Source organism: Ranitomeya variabilis, chromosome 5, assembly GCF_051348905.1.
Source record: "Ranitomeya variabilis isolate aRanVar5 chromosome 5, aRanVar5.hap1, whole genome shotgun sequence".
In the NCBI taxonomy this organism is placed as follows: Eukaryota; Metazoa; Chordata; class Amphibia; order Anura; family Dendrobatidae; genus Ranitomeya; species Ranitomeya variabilis.
In genome coordinates, this window is record NC_135236.1 from 231,227,294 (window position 1) to 231,244,628 (window position 17,335).

The 17,335-nt window shown below is 43.5% G+C and overlaps 1 protein-coding gene across 16 annotated transcripts in view; it reads left to right on the plus strand.

Moving 5' to 3' along the window:
• TJP1 (tight junction protein 1) overlaps nt 1-17,335 on the plus strand; it is a 623,857-nt gene that overhangs the window by 540,074 nt on the left and 66,448 nt on the right. For all 16 annotated transcript variants that reach the window (XM_077263881.1, XM_077263886.1, XM_077263888.1 and 13 more), the window contains one exon: nt 14,240-14,364. In XM_077263881.1, the coding sequence (XP_077119996.1) occupies nt 14,240-14,364 (125 nt within the window). The remainder of the gene's footprint in view (nt 1-14,239; nt 14,365-17,335) is intronic.

Consider the following 17,335-nt stretch of genomic DNA (forward strand, 5'->3'; position numbering starts at 1 on the left):
AAGGTTGAAAGTTCTCTTCTCCATGGGAGAGGGGGTGACTTCCTGATTACTGTGGGGGCAACTGCTGAGACCGTGACTGGTCCTCAGACCTGGGAACCTGAATAGTCCTGTGTGAATGAAGTGGTGGTCCATCGTACACAATATCGCTCTTCATTATTATGGGCGGGCCGAAGACCAGCTGGCTGCAGCGCTCGGCTATCTCTGGTGGTCCCATGAAGAATGAACTGAGCAGCAGTGCGAATGATCAACGACTGATCTATACACACATTTGGCTTTTTAAGACCTGATTCTCGAGATTGGTGGGGTCTCAGTGGTCAGACCCTGGGCGATCTGTAATTTATCACTAATTCTTTAAGATCTGGGATAACTTCCAAACTTGAGACTAACCCTTAACTATTGGATTTTTTTTTTCTCGAATCCCTCAAAATCTCAGTTTTGGCTTTGTTCACCTCCTACATCCAGTGCCCCTGAGGTCGGGGATTCTAGTCTGTAGTATTGTAATGCATTGATCATCTGTTCAAAGCCGCTTTTAAAGTGTGTGCCACTGAAACACACTTTGCAGGTAATGGTTTTGTGGCCTTAGCACGCTGCGTTGACTACACATCACACTGTGCATTAGTCTGACCATCAAAGAACAGCGGATATCTGAAGATCTGATGCAAGTGGGAATAATAGATCCCATCTTTTTGAATCTCTGTTGCGGACCTTTTTTGTCTCAATGGTTACAGGTGCCAAAGCCAATGTGTATTCCGATCCTTTAGATCAGGGATCCCCATGTTGTGGCTTGCAGCGACCCGCCAGTTTGGTGCGTTAGCACCAGTTTAGTAGACCACTATGAATAGAAGATGTTCAGATGGTGACTTGTGAGCAGCCATGCACAGAAGAGCAGATCTGGATGCATGTGTGCAGGTGGAGAATAGGAGGATACTGCCAGTTAGAGGGGTTGTGTGCAGGTGGAGAATAGGAGGATACTGCCAGTTAGAGGGGATGTGTAGCTGGGTGCGATACTGTGGGGATTGTGTTTGACCCATAGGGGTAAAGTGTGAATCCCTGGATGTAAGGGAGGGTGTGTGCTCAAGGTTTCATTGTGATTTCTGTGGGGAAGCTTTGGCTTATCGGGACTGTGGGGCTCTTGGTGTCACTATGGCTTAGGTGGGAGGGGTCCAACCAAATGTGTCTCTGGACAGAAGAAAAGTTTGGGACCACTGTTTCAAATCATAACCTAACCCCAGTGAGCAGCTGTTAGAGCTGCCGGTTGGCACACGTGTTCATTGTAGCGATGCTGCAAAGCAGAAGTGCTATTACACAGCACGTTGACAAATAGGCATGTGCCTTTGATACACCTTCTGATATATCAAATTGTGATTTTTTTTTTTTCTGTGTGGCTGGGGACTGTCACTGCTTGTTGAGTGGGGTTCTGCCTTCTCTATGAATGAGGTTTGAGCCTACTACCGATATGTGACTACTGTGGAAGTTTGGGAGGCTGCCACGAAACAAAAAGTTCACACACATTGTGCTTGGTACCTGTGCATGTGAGAAATACAAGCAAAAGACCAGATTAAAGTTCGGTAAATATTATACTGCAAGGCTCCAATCAACTAAAGTGCTGCCAACAGAGTGTTTATTTTTTTTAATTATTGGAAACTGCAAATTTCTGACCCCCATCTGTGTGATTATTGCATTTGAAAAATTAAATGTGTGAAAAATAAATGCTGAATACAGATGTTGGAGATATTAACCCTGTTAATGACCGCCAATTCGTCTTTTTACTGACCTGAGATATAAGAGAATAGTATCCCCATACAGGTGACTATCCAGCAGCTGTCGGCTGTACACTATACAGTAGCTGACAACTTGCTGTTTCAGCCACAATCCGTGTTTGCACCGTCCATTTCTCTAACCACTTAGATGCTGCTGTCAATAATGACTACATCATATAAATGGTTAAGAGTGTGGGGCTTCCCATTTATCCCCATCGGCACCCTGAGATCATGATTGTGTGGACCTTATGTTTGCCACGGCAGTTCACAGCCAAATAGCGGCCTTAGGCTACTTTCACACTAGCGTTAACTGCAAACCGTCTCAAAACGTCTTTTTTGCCGAAAAAACGGATGCGTCAAAAAAGTGAAAAACGGTGACAAACGTATGCCACGCATACAGCATTTCGACGGATACGTCGCAAATCCGCTAAACGTTTCCGTCGAAAATACTGGATGCGTTGCATACGTTGCATCCGTTTTTAACATCCGTTGCATCCGTTTTTACGACGGATCCGTTTTTAAAATGGGAGGCTCCCAAATTTGATTGGCTACTGGAAAATATGGAAAACTATATAGTTACTGTTTTTACAGCCCATCTTTGAGGGTTTTAGTTTTGTGGCAGCGATGGAAGGTGTTCTTGGAAGGATTGCTAGTTTGGTTACCGACGTTATCTTTGAGACGAATCGCCTGGATATCCTAGTGCGGGAGAAGGAGGCGGCAGCGGAAAAACGTAGGATGCTTCTGCAGCAACGGAGACGGAGACGACTGTGGATTCATCCGATTAATGAACTGCGGATGACCCGGGGTGTCCAGTCCACTCTGTACCTGGAGTTGCGGTACAATCCACACAAATTCTACAATTACGTGCGGATGAGGATGGAACATTTCGACTTTTTGCTTCAAAAACTGGAGGATGTCATCCGAAGGCAGGACACAAGGATGAGGCTTGCCATCACACCGGCGGAGCGCCTGATGGTGACCCTGCGGTAAGCCTTTTTTTTTTCCTGTCATTGGTCATTTTTAATGTTATATTACATGCTGCAGACAATACTGTGCTGACATACTGCGCACTATTTTCTGCAGCATGTAATTTTGGTTTTCTTTGCGGACATTCCACTGCTTTTTTTAAATGTCATTGCTGATATTGAATGTTATATAACAGACTGCAGAAAATACTGCGCTGAAATATTGCGTTGCATTTTCTGCTTTTTTTTTTTTTTTTTTAAGTTTTTTGGGTTTGATGACATGCAACTGCTTTTTTTTCTGTCATTGGTCATTTTTAATGTTATATTACATGCTGCAGACAATACTGCGCTGGCATACTGCGCACTATTTTCTGCAGCATGTAATTTTGGTTTTCTTTGCGGACATTCCACTTTTTTTTTACACCGGTTTCATGCTGGTTTGATTGTGTGTCCCGTCCTTAAAAAAAAAAATTAACAGTGCCATATTGAAACTTGTTGGTCTGTGCAATTTTTTCTAACATTTTTTTTTTTTTTTTAAAGTTTCCTAGCTACGGGTGAATCTATGACTTCACTCCATTACCAATTCAGGCTGGGCATTTCCACTATTTCAGGAATAGTGAAGGACACATGTCGGGCTATTTGGACCACTTTGCAACCAGAGTATATCCCCCAACCATCCATGGAAATCTGGTTGCGAAGTGCAGAAGAGTTTCAGCAAATTTGCAATTTCCCTAATTGTGTGGGTGCAGTTGACGGGAAACACATACGGATTGCGAAACCGGCAGGAACAGGATCGGAGTACTATAATTATAAGAAGTATTTCTCCATCGTCCTTATGGCTATTGCAGACGCCAACTGCAGGTTCCTTGCCGTGGACATCGGAGCATATGGACGGTCCAACGATTCGCAAGTTTTTAAAAACTCTCACCAATGGGTCGTTGCCTTTATGGAGAGAGCTACGATTTCCCGCCAGCCAGACCACTGCCAGGAACAAATGAACCAGCCATGGAATATGTCTGTGTAGGTGATGAAGCCTTTCAACTCTCGCCGCACCTACTGAAACCGTATAGTAGCCGGAACTTAACCCATACCAAGCGGGTCCTTAATTACCGGCTTACTAGAGCACGAAGAGTAGTGGAGTGTTCTTTTGGCATATTGACGGCGAAGTGGCGAGTTCTGCTGACGGCTATCAAACTGAAAACCACAACTATAGATGAGGTAGTTAAAGCCTGTGTGGTGCTCCACAACTTTGTCCTTTCAAAGGAGCCCGTTTCCTTGGATGACAAAGAGTTGGAGACCACCTTGTGGGACTACCGCAGCAGCTCGGTTCGCTCTACAGGTTCTGTTACAAGGATGAGGGACCAGTTTGCCGATTATTTTGTGTCACCTGTCGGGCGGATCCCATGGCAAGACATGATTGTTTAACCTGTTTTCCATGTGTTTGGTTTATGTAAAAAATGTGTTTCTTCAGAAAAAAAAAAAAAAGGAAAAAAAAAAACAAATTACAAAAGAGTGGTTTTCTTGCTAGTAAAACCAATATTTTATACCTGTGACACGTCTGGTGTTTATTTTACCTTTGTTATTAGTTACCATATGACCAATAAATCCACACACACACAGAGTAGAATTTTAATCAAACTTAATTTTATTGGAACTCTTTTTTCAAAACTTTATTTTTTTTCCAAAAACCATATATATATTTTTTTTCTGTTCAAACTTTCATAAATAGTTTTTACATTTTTGGGTAGAAAATAACTTTAACAAACAGCCATTTATAGGTCTTGAAAGTGTGGGGTGGAGATACGAGGGGAGGAGGGGCTGGAAGGTTAGACCACGTCGATAGGTGGGGAAACCCTACTTGTTTGGGGTGCAGTGGAAGGGGGGGTAAAACCAGGAGGCTGACCAGAGGGGGGTGGTGTTGGGGTAGGGGGAATACTTATTGGGGAAGGGAAGCTGGGCAAGGAAGAAAACAGTGGGGAAGGAATTTGGTTTTGGGGCCGGGATGGGTAGTGGGACTGGGTTGGGTAGTGGGACTGGGTTGGGTAATGGGGCTGGCGTGGGGTTTGTGGCTGGGTTTGGTAATGGTGCTGGTGTGGGGATTGGGGCTGGGTTTGGTAATGGGGCTGTTGTGGGGATTGGGGCTGGGTTTGGTAATGGGGGGTATGGTGTGGAAATGGGGCCTGGGGTTGGGCATGGTGTGGAAATGGGGCCTGGGGTGGAAATGGGACCTGGGGTGGAATTGTAGTGGATGTGTGGGGAGGTGTGTGGGTCGATTGGGGCTCGTTAATGGCCTGCAGTAGAGCATTATGGCAGGTATTCATTACCCGCATCTGTTGCTCAAAAGAAAGCTTCTCCATGCTCCTGAGCATGAATTGGAAAAAAATATTGGCCGGATCTGGACTTACAGCTGAATGCAGCCTATCCAAGCGACTGCTGGTTTCCTGGCTTGTTTCACTGATGCGTGACTGCACCATGTTGAAACCAGCAGTCACTTGCTCTCCCAAAATTTTGAAAGAGCCTTGGAAGGATGCATTCAGGTGTAAGAACTCAGGAGCATAGCTCCTTTCCTGACCCCTCTGTCGCTGCCGCCAAGAACCTAATGGTGGTCTAGAGGTGGCAGGATCAGAGGGGTGGGGTAAAGGGAACGCTAACTGTTCAGCATCAGATGCGAGCAATGAAGGCTGCAATAATGCTCCACTGCTTGGGGCGGATGAAGTGGAGGGGACAGAGGGGTCAGAGGAGGGGACAGAGGGGTCAGAGGAGGGGTCAGTGGTGTGGGGCCTACCGACGTGGCCCTCAGTGGCAGACTCAGGAGGGATCGCTCCAGAGGGCGCAGAGGAAGATGCAGGCGCCCGGTGGCTGGAGAAGGTGCTGTGAAAGAAAAAACAAAAGAAATTAATACATTGATATGAAAAAGCCCTGACTGAAAGCAAACTAAGTAGACAGGTTAACATGGTTATTAGTGGACTGTAGAATACTTACACTCTGCTCAGCATTGTTCGCCTCAGGAAGGAGAGGGCCGGGCCATGTTTATATTTGCTCTTCCTTCCTGCAGAGCCACTCGGGGCCTGCATCTCCGCGTTGAATTCCCTCTTAAAGCGATCCCTCAGTGACCGCCACCGCTTCCTAACCTTTCCACCTGTGAAGACAAGAATAAGAAGAAAAAAAAAATTTGGTAAATGCAATACATTACAGTCAGCTCAAAACATCACTGGAAAGTGAATACTTACCTAGTTTGCTCAGCTGCTGAGGATGAAGGCTCTCCCACCTTGGAAAGAGGTTGTGACACACTTCGTCCCAGAGCCGGCGGGTGACACTAGTATTTGAATGCTTGCGGTCAGCCATGTTCCACAGCGGCTCCCGCTCGTGAACCTCCTCGATAAGACTATCTATGTCGATGTCGTCATCATCATACTCTACGGCGGGAGCACGCTGTGAAGCCTGTGCCTAAAAAAAAGAAAAAGAAAAACAAACAAATTATTACACTGAAACACTAAAGTACCAATAGAATCCCCCTCCCAACAAAAAAAAAACTCACTGATGGGCGACCGCGGCGACGAGTCCGCCGACTCTGGGAGTGTCTGGGAGAACCTTCAGCAGCAGGAGCAGCAGCAGCAGGAGACTGAAATAAAGGAAACAAATTCTCAGTAATGTAGGCATATATTTTCTGTGTTTAGTTATGTATGAAAATCTGTTTTGTGTATGGTGCAGTGTGATGTGCGAAGCAACTGTTTCACCACTACTTACACTTGGTTCCTCCTCCACTTGCATCTCTCCACCCGTCTCGCCCCCTTCTGACAGCTCCTCATCTGATTCAGCTTCCTGTCGAAACATAATTTATGCATGTAGTTATCCATAAAAATGTAATTTAAAAAAACTAAAAAAAAACATTTTTTGTGTTAACTTACCGATACACGCTGTTGCTGTGGAGGAGGGCTGTCAGAAGAGGACATTGTTGCTGTGTCTTGCAGCGGCTGTGGTCCTGGTGGGCAAGGCTGGCAGCGGCTGTGGTCCTGGTGTTTCTGTAAGTTAAAAAGACACTTGCAATCTGCTCTACACATTGAAGTAGCAGATTGGGGGTCTTCAAAACGTACTTTGAAACAATTGTTGGTCCTGGTCCTGGTGGGCAAGGCAGGCAGCGGCTGTGGTCCTGGTGGGCAAGGCAGGCAGCGGCTGTGGTCCTGGTGGGCAAGGCAGGCAGCGGCTGTGGTCCTGGTGGGCAAGGCTGGCAGCGGCTGTGGTCCTGGTGGGCAAGGCTGGCAGCGGCTGTGGTCCTGCTGTTTCTGTAAGTTAAAAAGACACTTGCAATCTGCTCTACACATTGAAGTAGCAGATTGGGGGTCTTCAAAACTTACTTTAAAACAATTGTTGGTCCTGGTGGGCAAGGCTGGCAGCGGCTGTGGTCCTGGTGGGCAAGGCTGGCAGCGGCTGTGGTCCTGGTGGGCAAGGCTGGCAGCGGCTGTGGTCCTGGTGGGCAAGGCTGGCAGCGGCTGTGGTCCTGGTGTTTCTGTAAGTTAAAAAGACACTTGCAATCTGCTCTACACATTGAAGTAGCAGATTGGGGGGTCTTCAAAACTTACTTTAAAACAATTGTTGGTCCTGGTGGGCAAGGCAGGCAGCGGCTGTGGTCCTGGTGGGCAAGGCAGTCAGCGGCTGTGGTCCTGGTGGGCAAGGCTGGCAGCGGCTGTGGTCCTGGTGGGCAAGGCTTGCAGCGGCTGTGGTCTTGGTGTTTCTGTAAGTTAAAAAGACACTTGCAATCTGCTCTACACATTGAAGTAGCAGATTGGGGGTCTTCAAAACTTACTTTGAAAGATGTGTGGGTGTGGTCCTGGTGGGCTGGTCAGTGGCTGCGGTCCTGGTGTATCTGTAATATGTATAATGGATTTATAGTTAGACCACCCCCTGAGCTAGGTAATGTTTAACGATAAACACCCTGCTAAAATGATGTCAGAAATGTTCATTACAGGTGAACACCAAAACCCCCCCAAAAAAAGTTGCACGTTATAGCATTCATTTCCATGTCTCAAAAAATAAAATTTTGAAATGTGAACCCACCATGCAAAAATATGTTTGCCACATTTTATTTTAAAAAATCACCTCCCCCCAAAAAAAACCTTTACAGTATAACCTTTATTAAAAAATAAGCACTCAACCAACTCTGTATTGCATGTGTAACCATTGGTACATACACCAGTTTTAAATTTACCTTTATGAAATGATACTACGGACATTTTTTTTAATAAACATTTTAGTTTTAGTTTTTTGTTTTTTTTTAAATCACAATTAGGAGCAGAAAAGCTCTTTATTTTAAATACAAGTACATCTACTGCAAATGGTTTCAACAGTAAAATAAAATCAACACTTTTAAATAGAAGAAAAAACCACACTCACACATTCAAACCACAAGCTGCAGACCACTAGACTTTTAAAAAATACATCAGATTTAAAAAACAAAACAAAAAAAAAACATTTAAACCACATGCTGCACAGACCACTCTATACAGTAAATACATCAGAAAAAGGCAATTAACCAATTAAAGCATGGACAAATGCACATGCAATCAACAAGACGCACACAAACATGCATGGTATGTGTCCACATTCTGGATCGCATCAGGATTTGGTCAGGATTTTCCATCAGTATTTGTAAGCCAAAACCAGGAGTGTAACAATTATTAGAGGGAAAGTATAATAGGAAAACAGGCACACTTTTGCTTTTATCACCCACTCCTGGTTTTGGCTTACAAATACTGATGGAAAATCCTGACCAAATCCTGATGCAATTCTGAACGTGGACACATACCCTCCCACATGAACAGGCATACAATTGGCAAAGGCATAATAAGGTGCAGGCACATGAAGACATACTTACAAAAGCACACAGCCGTACAAAAATACACACATACACATGCACGCACATAGCTTTATGGAATTACACATATGTACAACAAAGGCAGAAAGGTGAACCCAATCAGAAGACGCATACACACACATTACACACACACATACAAAAGGCTGACAATCCTTTGGCTGGATCTGCATGTCTTCACAGTGGCTGGCATCAGGGTGGATCTAGACTCTAGCATGGCACTGGCTGTTGCAGGACGATGGCAGGCCTCTGGTTCTCTTCAGGTTTTAAGCTCTTGCTGTAGTCAGTACCTCATATACACACACAAATGCACAGGCACACAGATGCACACAAAAATTGCAATACTCACACTGGCTCTATGGTGGCTGGAGTCTTGTGGCTGGAGTCTTGTGGCTGGAGTCTTGTGGCTGGAGTCTTGTGGCTGGAGTCTTGTGGCTGGAGTCTTGTGGCTGGAGTCTTGTGGCTGGAGTCTTGTGGCTGGAGTCTTGTGGCTGGAGTCTTGTGGCTGGAGTCTTGTGGCTGGAGTCTTGTGGCTGGAGTCTTGTGGCTGGAGTCTTGTGGCTGGAGTCTTGTGGCTGGAGTCTTGTGGCTGGAGTCTTGTGGCTGGAGTCTTGTGGCTGGAGTCTTGTGGCTGGAGTCTTGTGGCTGGAGTCTTGTGGCTGGAGTCTTGTGGCTGGAGTCTTGTGGCTGGCTCTTGTGGCTGGCTGGGGTCTTGTGGCTGGAGTCTTGTGGCTGGAGTCTTGTGGCTGGAGTCTTGTGGCTGGAGTCTTGTGGCTGGAGTCTTGTGGCTGGAGTCTTGTGGCTGGAGTCTTGTGGCTGGAGTCTTGTGGCTGGAGTCTTGTGGCTGGAGTCTTGTGGCTGGAGTCTTGTGGCTGGAGTCTTGTGGCTGGAGTCTTGTGGCTGGAGTCTTGTGGCTGGAGTCTTGTGGCTGGCTCTTGTGGCTGGCTGGGGTCTTGTGGCTGGAGTCTTGTGGCTGGAGTCTTGTGGCTGGAGTCTTGTGGCTGGAGTCTTGTGGCTGGAGTCTTGTGGCTGGGGTCTTGTGGCTGGGGTCTTGTGGCTGGGGTCTTGTGGCTGGGGTCTTGTGGCTGGGGTCTTGTGGCTGGGGTCTTGTGGCTGGGGTCTTGTGGCTGGGGTCTTGTGGCTGGGGTCTTGTGGCTGGGGTCTTGTGGCTGGGGTCTTGTGGCTGGGGTCTTGTGGCTGGGGTCTTGTGGCTGGGGTCTTGTGGCTGGGGTCTTGTGGCTGGGGTCTTGTGGCTGGGGTCTTGTGGCTGGGGTCCTGTGGCTGGCTGGGGTCTTGGGGCTGGCTGGGGTCTTGCTGGCAGTCTTCTCCTCTCTGGGTCTTGCAGGCATATGTGGGGTTGAAGGCCCAGGCCAGGTTTATATAGATTTGGGGGTGTCTGGCCAATTGGCAACAAAATTCTGCTTCTGAGCATGCTCAGTGTAAAAAAAAAAACGTATTGCAGCGCTGTATTGCGTCGTACGACGTGTCCCGACGCATCCGTCGCTCATAGGCTTCCATTGCAGCCAACGACGTATGCCGCAGGACACGTTTTTTAGGCGGAGACAAAAAACGTTACAATCAACGTTTTTTGCCGACGACGTGTCGCCAAATTTCGACGCATACGTCGTAAAACGTACACGACGTATGCCAATCCGTCGCAATACGTCGCCAATACAAGTCTATGGGGAAAAAACGCATCCAGCAAAAACTTTTGCTGGATGCGTTTTTTCTGAAAAAAGACGTTTTGAGACGGTTTGCAGTTAACGCTAGTGTGAAAGTAGCCTTAGAGTCTGGCGGCTGTAGTAATCTGTTCAGAAGTTAGCGACTTTTAGGAAATACACTTTTTCATTACTGTTATGCCACTTTGCATTAATTTCTGAAAAGCTCCTGAAGGGTTAATAAACTACCCAACAGCAGTTTTCAATATGTCGATGGGGTGCTATTTTTAAAATGGTATCACTTTAGGGGGTTTTCCAATATATAAGGACCCCCAAAGTCACTTCAAACCTGCATAGGTCCCTAAACAAAATTATTTTGTAAATTTCTTTGGATAAATTACTGCTACATTTTTAAACCTCCTAAAATGCTAATAAAATAACATTTTGCAAAGGATGCTGATGTAAAGCAGACATAAGGGAAATGATATGTATTAATGTTTTGCTATGGGATGACAATCTGGATTAAAGGGATATTTATTAAAAGTTTTAAAATTGCTGTTTTTTTTTTATTTTTTATTTTTTTAGTTTTGTCAAATTTCTGATATTTTTTATAAATACAAAACATATCGACATAAACCTACCATTATAATAAATCTACCATTATCATAAAGTATGTGTTACGAAAAAAAGTCACAAAATTACTTGGATTTGTTGAAGTGTTCGAGTTATTACCACATAAAGTGACACTGGTCAGATTTAAAAAATCAGGCCCGGGCACTAAGGGGTTAAATTTATTTTATTTTAGAGAGTCAGTTTTATTTACTTGTGCAAATACATTGACTTGATGTTATTTGGAAGTAGTGTACTGGGCCAGCATGAAAGGATCAGGGAGGTGACCATTCTCTATCCCAAATAAACAAACTTTATAGCTTGGAAAAGCAATGTACGGTACCTAAAAACTGAATTTATACAGCTTTTTAATTATGGATCCTATCTTTATAAAATATATGCTACCAATTCCTCATTAAATCTGCAGTGGTTTTTGGTGAGTTTCATTTGTTTATCATTTGCTAATTATAGCTTGAATTTGTGACTCCTTTTTTTTTGTTCCCATTGTGTATGGATCTTAGTTTTTTTTGGATGTTTGTGGCTGTTTCACAATTTGCAGCATTTTGATTCTCCCTCCTATTTTTTTGCACAGTTTTTGACATGGTGCAACTTTTTGCTCTAAAAAGTCACAGGAAAAGGTTAATATAAAAATGTAATACTATTTTTAACTTTGTACCAAATTAACGAACTGTTTGAAGACGGTCACAAAAAACAACAAATACAAGACAAAAAAAGGAACTTAAAGAGCATTCCCATCTCAAAGATCCTATCCCAATATGTAGTAGTTATAAGAATATTATTATTAGTATTATTGTTATTACTAGCAAATTCTTCCAATTAGAAATGTAGTATAGTTTTTCTGATTTGCTATGCCTTTCCCCATGTGCAGGGCATTGCAGGACCTTGGGTATCCATGGGTATGTCCACTAGCAACTAGCGAACTGTGAATATATTCGTAGTCGTTACCACGGATACCTAAGATTCTACAATGCCCTGCACAGGAGGAAAGAGACTTGACAAATCAGAAAAACTATACTACATTTCTAATTGGAGTTATTAGCTAATATTATAACATACCACATATTGGGTAGAAACTTGGAGATGGGAATACTCCTTTAAATAAAACCTACCGTAATTAAACACAAATTATGAATTTGGGCCTATATACTTATTAGACGTATGGACAAATCATCTCTGTGAAACAAACCCTTGTGAATAGATAGGCCTCCTGCTGCCAATAAAAAGTCATCGACGTAGTGGTACATCAGCATCTGAGTGACATCCGTCACAGCTCTTACACAATTGTCACAAATATTGTCTGCAGTTTTGAAGTCACTTGTCATTGGAGGGGGTGTATGGAACCCCCAATAATGTTTGTGTGATATCGGAGATCCGAGGCTCCCAGCCTTTGATCTGTAGAATTATAACTCTTCATGACATACTAAAATTAAAAAAAATCTTGCTACCAAAATCTACAGCATAATGTCCTTATGTGAATAAAGTATTCGGGTATATTCCCATAAGGGTATACACTGTGTGCAGAATTATTAGGCAAGTTGTGTTTTAGAGGATTATTTTTATTATTGATCAACAACTATGTTCTCAATCAACCCAAAAGACTCATAAATATCAAAGCTTAATATTTTTGGAAGTTGGAGTGGGTTTTTTTTAGATTTGGCTATCATAGGAGGATATCTGTGCAGGTAACTATTACTGTGCAGAATTATTAGGCAACTTAATAAAAAACAAATATATTCCCATCTCACTTGTTTATTTTCACCAGGTAAACCAATATAACTGCACAAAATTTAGAAATAAACATTTCTGACATGCAAAACAAAACCCCCCAAAATTAGTGACAAATAAAGCCACCATTCTTTATGATGACACTCAACAACCTTCCATCCATAGATTCTGTCAGTTGCTTGATCTGTTTACGATCAACATTGCGTGCAGCAGCCACCACAGCCTCCCAGACACTGTTCCGAGAGGTGTACGGTTTTCCCTCCCTCTAGATCTCACATTTTATGAGGGACCACAGGTTCTCTATGGGGCTCAGATCAGGTGAACAAGGGGGTAGTGTCATTATTTTTTCTTCCTTGAGACCTTCACTGGCCCGCCACGCTGTGGAGTAGTTGGAGGCATGTGATGGAGCATTGTCCTGCATGAAAATCATGTTTTCTTGAACGATACCGACTTCTTCCTGTACCACTGCTTGAAGAAGTTGTCTCCAGAAACTGGCAGTAGGTCTGGGAGTTGAACTTCACTCCAACCTCAACCCGAAAAGGTCCCACAAGTTCATCTTTGATGATACCAGCCCATACCAGTACCCCACCTCCACCTTGCTGGCCTCTGAGTCGGAGTGGAGCTCTCTGCCCTTACTGATCCAGCCTCTGGCCCATCCATCTGGCCCATCAAGAGTCACTCTCATTTCATTAGTCCATAAAACCTTTGAAAAGTCAGTCTTAAGATATTTCTTGGCCCAGTCTTGACATTTTATCGTATGTTTCTTGTTCAAATGTGGTCGTTTTTCAACCTTCCTTACCTTGGCCATGTTCCTGAGTATCTCACACCTTGTGCTTTTTGTTACTCCAGTAACGTTGCAGCTCCTAAATATGGCAAAACTGGTGGCAAATGGCATCTTGGCAGCTCCACGCTTGATTTTCCTCAATTCATGGGCAGTTATTTTGTGCCTTTTTTGCCCAACATGCTTCTTGCGACCCTGTTGGCTATTTGCCATTTAACGCTTGATTGTTCGGTGATCACGCTTCAAAAGTTTGGCAATTTCAAGACTGCTGCATCCCTCTGTAAGACATCTCACAATTTTGGACTTTTCAGAGCCCGTCAAATCTCTCTTCTGACCCATTTTGCCAAAGGAAAGGAACTTGCCTAATAATTAAGCACACCTTATATAGGGTTTTGATGTCATTAGACAACACCCCTCCTCATTACGGAGATGCACATCACCTGATTTACTTAATTTGTAGTTGGCTCTCAAGCCTGAACAGCTTAGAGTAGGACAACATGTATAAAAAGTATCATGTGATCAAAATACAACTTGCCTAATAATTCTGCACACATTGTATACAGCAGGTTTTTCATTATGAAATTGCTTGTTGCAAATCTGTTGCATTTTACAATAGGCGCATTGTGGATGAGATTTCCTGAAAGCTCGCCCAGTCTGCAGTAAAGAAATCTCTTCCGCATAAAACCGATGGTGTTGATCTGTAATTTGTAGCATGTCACTTTATGCTGCAGATATCGCTGCAGATTTTCCATTTTGCAATGCTTAGAGTGAAAAGGTCTGAATCTCCTTCTTTTTCTTATTTTCTATCCTGTATTGTAAGTGAACTCAATGTGTACATCTTCTTTTCCTAGGCTCCAGGATTTGGATTTGGGATCGCAATATCTGGCGGCAGAGATAACCCCCATTTTCAGAGTGGAGAAACGTCTATTGTCATCTCTGATGTTCTGAAAGGAGGGCCTGCAGAAGGCTTACTGCAGTAAGTGTCTCCTCTGATATAGTGGATCATCCATACCTTGGCTAGTTTATTTACTGAGCAGGCTCCATTACTCTCTATACACATTCACTACATGATTAGCATAATGAATTGCTAGCAGGTCACAAACACTCCCCAGTTGTATGTGCTTCACTACCTGCTTTTCTTATACACAAGTCTTGATGAATATCCGTTCTCTTCTGTGTAGGCTGCATTTTTTCCAACAGTGTTTCTTCCTATTCGTCAATCCTTTATTTGACAACCAAAGAGCACAGTTGATAAATGGTCTGTGTTGCCAACTGTAAAGAGGTCTTTTCTGTAATGAAATGGTCCTGCATAATTGAGCTTTGTAATGAAATAGTCATTGATCTGTTAATGTGCTGTATGTATTTCCAAACACATCCCAGCATTGCTCTCATGAACCTCTGTGCTGCTCAACTTTTATATTGAATAGTAAAGTTCAGCCTTTATTGCATTTACCCTTTTCCAACCAGGCTATTTTTATATAGTGAAAATTAATGTTCATTCGTCACTACATTGCAAGACCCATAATGTTTTCTTTCTTCGGTCGATTAAGCTGTATGAGGGTCTAATTTTTTCATGGCATGCTGTTTTTTTAAATACCATTTTGGGGTTGATGCAACTTTTTGATTGGTTATTGCAATTTTTGTGGCTTTGCAAGGACCACTAAGAAGCATACAATTTTGACTTTTCATTTTTTCTTTTCCTCATCAAAGTGTTTCTCAATTGGGTTCAAATGTTTATTTGACCAGACTTTTAGAGGCTGATCCGTTTGAGCTTACATCAAAGATGGGAACCTGATATGACACAATAGTACGTCATATGTTGGGAAGGGGTTAAAATAATCCCTATTTTTTTGGATTGTTGAAATAAAGCTAAAAATGTTCAGCTTTTCAAATTTGTTTGAAATGTTACTAGGTCTTATGATTGTACTGACCATGCTGCATCATGGCATATGACGGAGATTAATGCGATGGTGTGACTAATATGTCCGTGTCACTAGAGTCACACAACCATATTATCTTTCATCTGAGAAAATTTATCCGATTATGCTACTCGCACTCTAAAGGTACCTTCACACTAAACGATATCGCTAGCGATCCGTGACGTTGCAGCGTCCTGGATAGCGATATCGTTGTGTTTGACACGCAGCAGCGATCTGGATCCTGCTGTGATATCGCTGGTCGTTGCTGAAAGTTCAGAACTTTATTTGGTCGTCAGATCGCTGTGTATCGTTGTGTTTGACAGCAAAAGCAACGATGCCAGCGATGTTTTACAATGGTAACCAGGGTAAATATCGGGTTACTAAGCGCAGGGCCGCGCTTAGTAACCCGATGTTTACCCTGGTTACCATCGTAAAAGTAAAAAAAAACAGTACATACTCACCTTCTGATGTCTGTCACATGTCCCTCGCCGTCCGCTTCCTGCACTGACTGAGTGCCGGCCGTAAAGTAAAAGTACAGCACAGCGGTGACGTCACCGCTCTGCTGTTAGGGCCGGCGCTCAGTCAGTGCAGGAAGCGGACGCCGGGGGACGCGAAGGTGAGTATGTACTGTTTGTTTTTTTACATTTTACACTGGTAACCAGGGTAAACATTGGGTTATTAAGCGCGGCCCTGCACTTAGCAACCCGATGTTTACCCTGGTTACCAGGGGACTTCGGCATCGTTGGTCGCTGGAGAGCTGTCTGTGTGACAGCTCTCCAGCGACCAAACAGCGACGCTGCTGCGATCGGCATCGTTGTCTGTATCGCTGCAGTGTCGCTTAGTGTGAAGCTACCTTTAGAGAGTGACCGTAGCATGATCCAATATTTGGGGGGGAGGGGGGGAATAGTTTCTCAATCTTTACAGTTTCAGTCCGTAAATATCGGACCCAATTCTGATGTCGTCTGAAGGCGGTGCTTTTTTTTTTTTCCTTTTTGTTTTATACTGACTCATTGACTTGCATGACAAGTGTGATCTGAATATCAAAATGCAAATCGTGCATGCTGTTTTTTGTTGTTTATTTTTCCTCCCCGGACAGCTTCACTCTGAGACAAAAAAAAAAGTCTGACAAGTGTGCGTCCCCATAGAATAACATTGGTCAGAGTGTAATCCAATGTTTTGCTGGATCGCACTCGTATCTAAAATACGGTCGTCTGCATGAGCCCATGGCCTGATACTGGGGGGGAAAAAAAAGACAGCTATGGTAATAACTTTTATGGTGGCACTATAGATCAGAATCCAGGCAAAGTGATGGATTATTTATCTTCATTATATACACTGGCAGATTTATTATTACAATCTCTTGGAAAGATGCAATTTGTAACCATTAACCCACATAAATTTTTCTTTGGGATGTATTTAGAATGCCTAATTCCAGCAAGAGCATACAAGGTCCCTGCTGTTGAGAGCCCATGGTCACATTAACATCTGTGCCAGGACTCTATCTCATTGTGTCGCTTGGAGCGTTCCTCTATTATGACTTTGTACCTATCCGCATCCGTTATCTCCAGTTTCTTCCCTTGTACAGTTTATTTCTAGCACATTGTTTTCTGTAGATTGTATCTTGACCTAATTCTCATCTGCGGTACGGGTAGTTTTTTGAAAACTACCCTTTACTACTGCATATGGAATTCACAGAAGGGGGTAACTTTGCAAATGAGAGTCCGCTATTTGTTAGAGGTGCTTATGGCATTTGTCGTTTAGCCGGGAGGTGGCGACATCACTTACGTGTACATGCACACTTTCATAGAGAAAAAAATCACTTACAAAAGATCAGTTGCAATTCCTAAATTCGAAAACTGAAAATATTTAGTAACAAACACAAAAACCTATACAAAACAAAATAAAAACATTTAAAATTTACGCCATTGCAACAGAACCAGTTTGCCAAACATTGGCACTGGGATACAACCCATATAACAGGCATGATAACAAATAAAGCCATGTAAATGTGATGGATATCTGAGATAA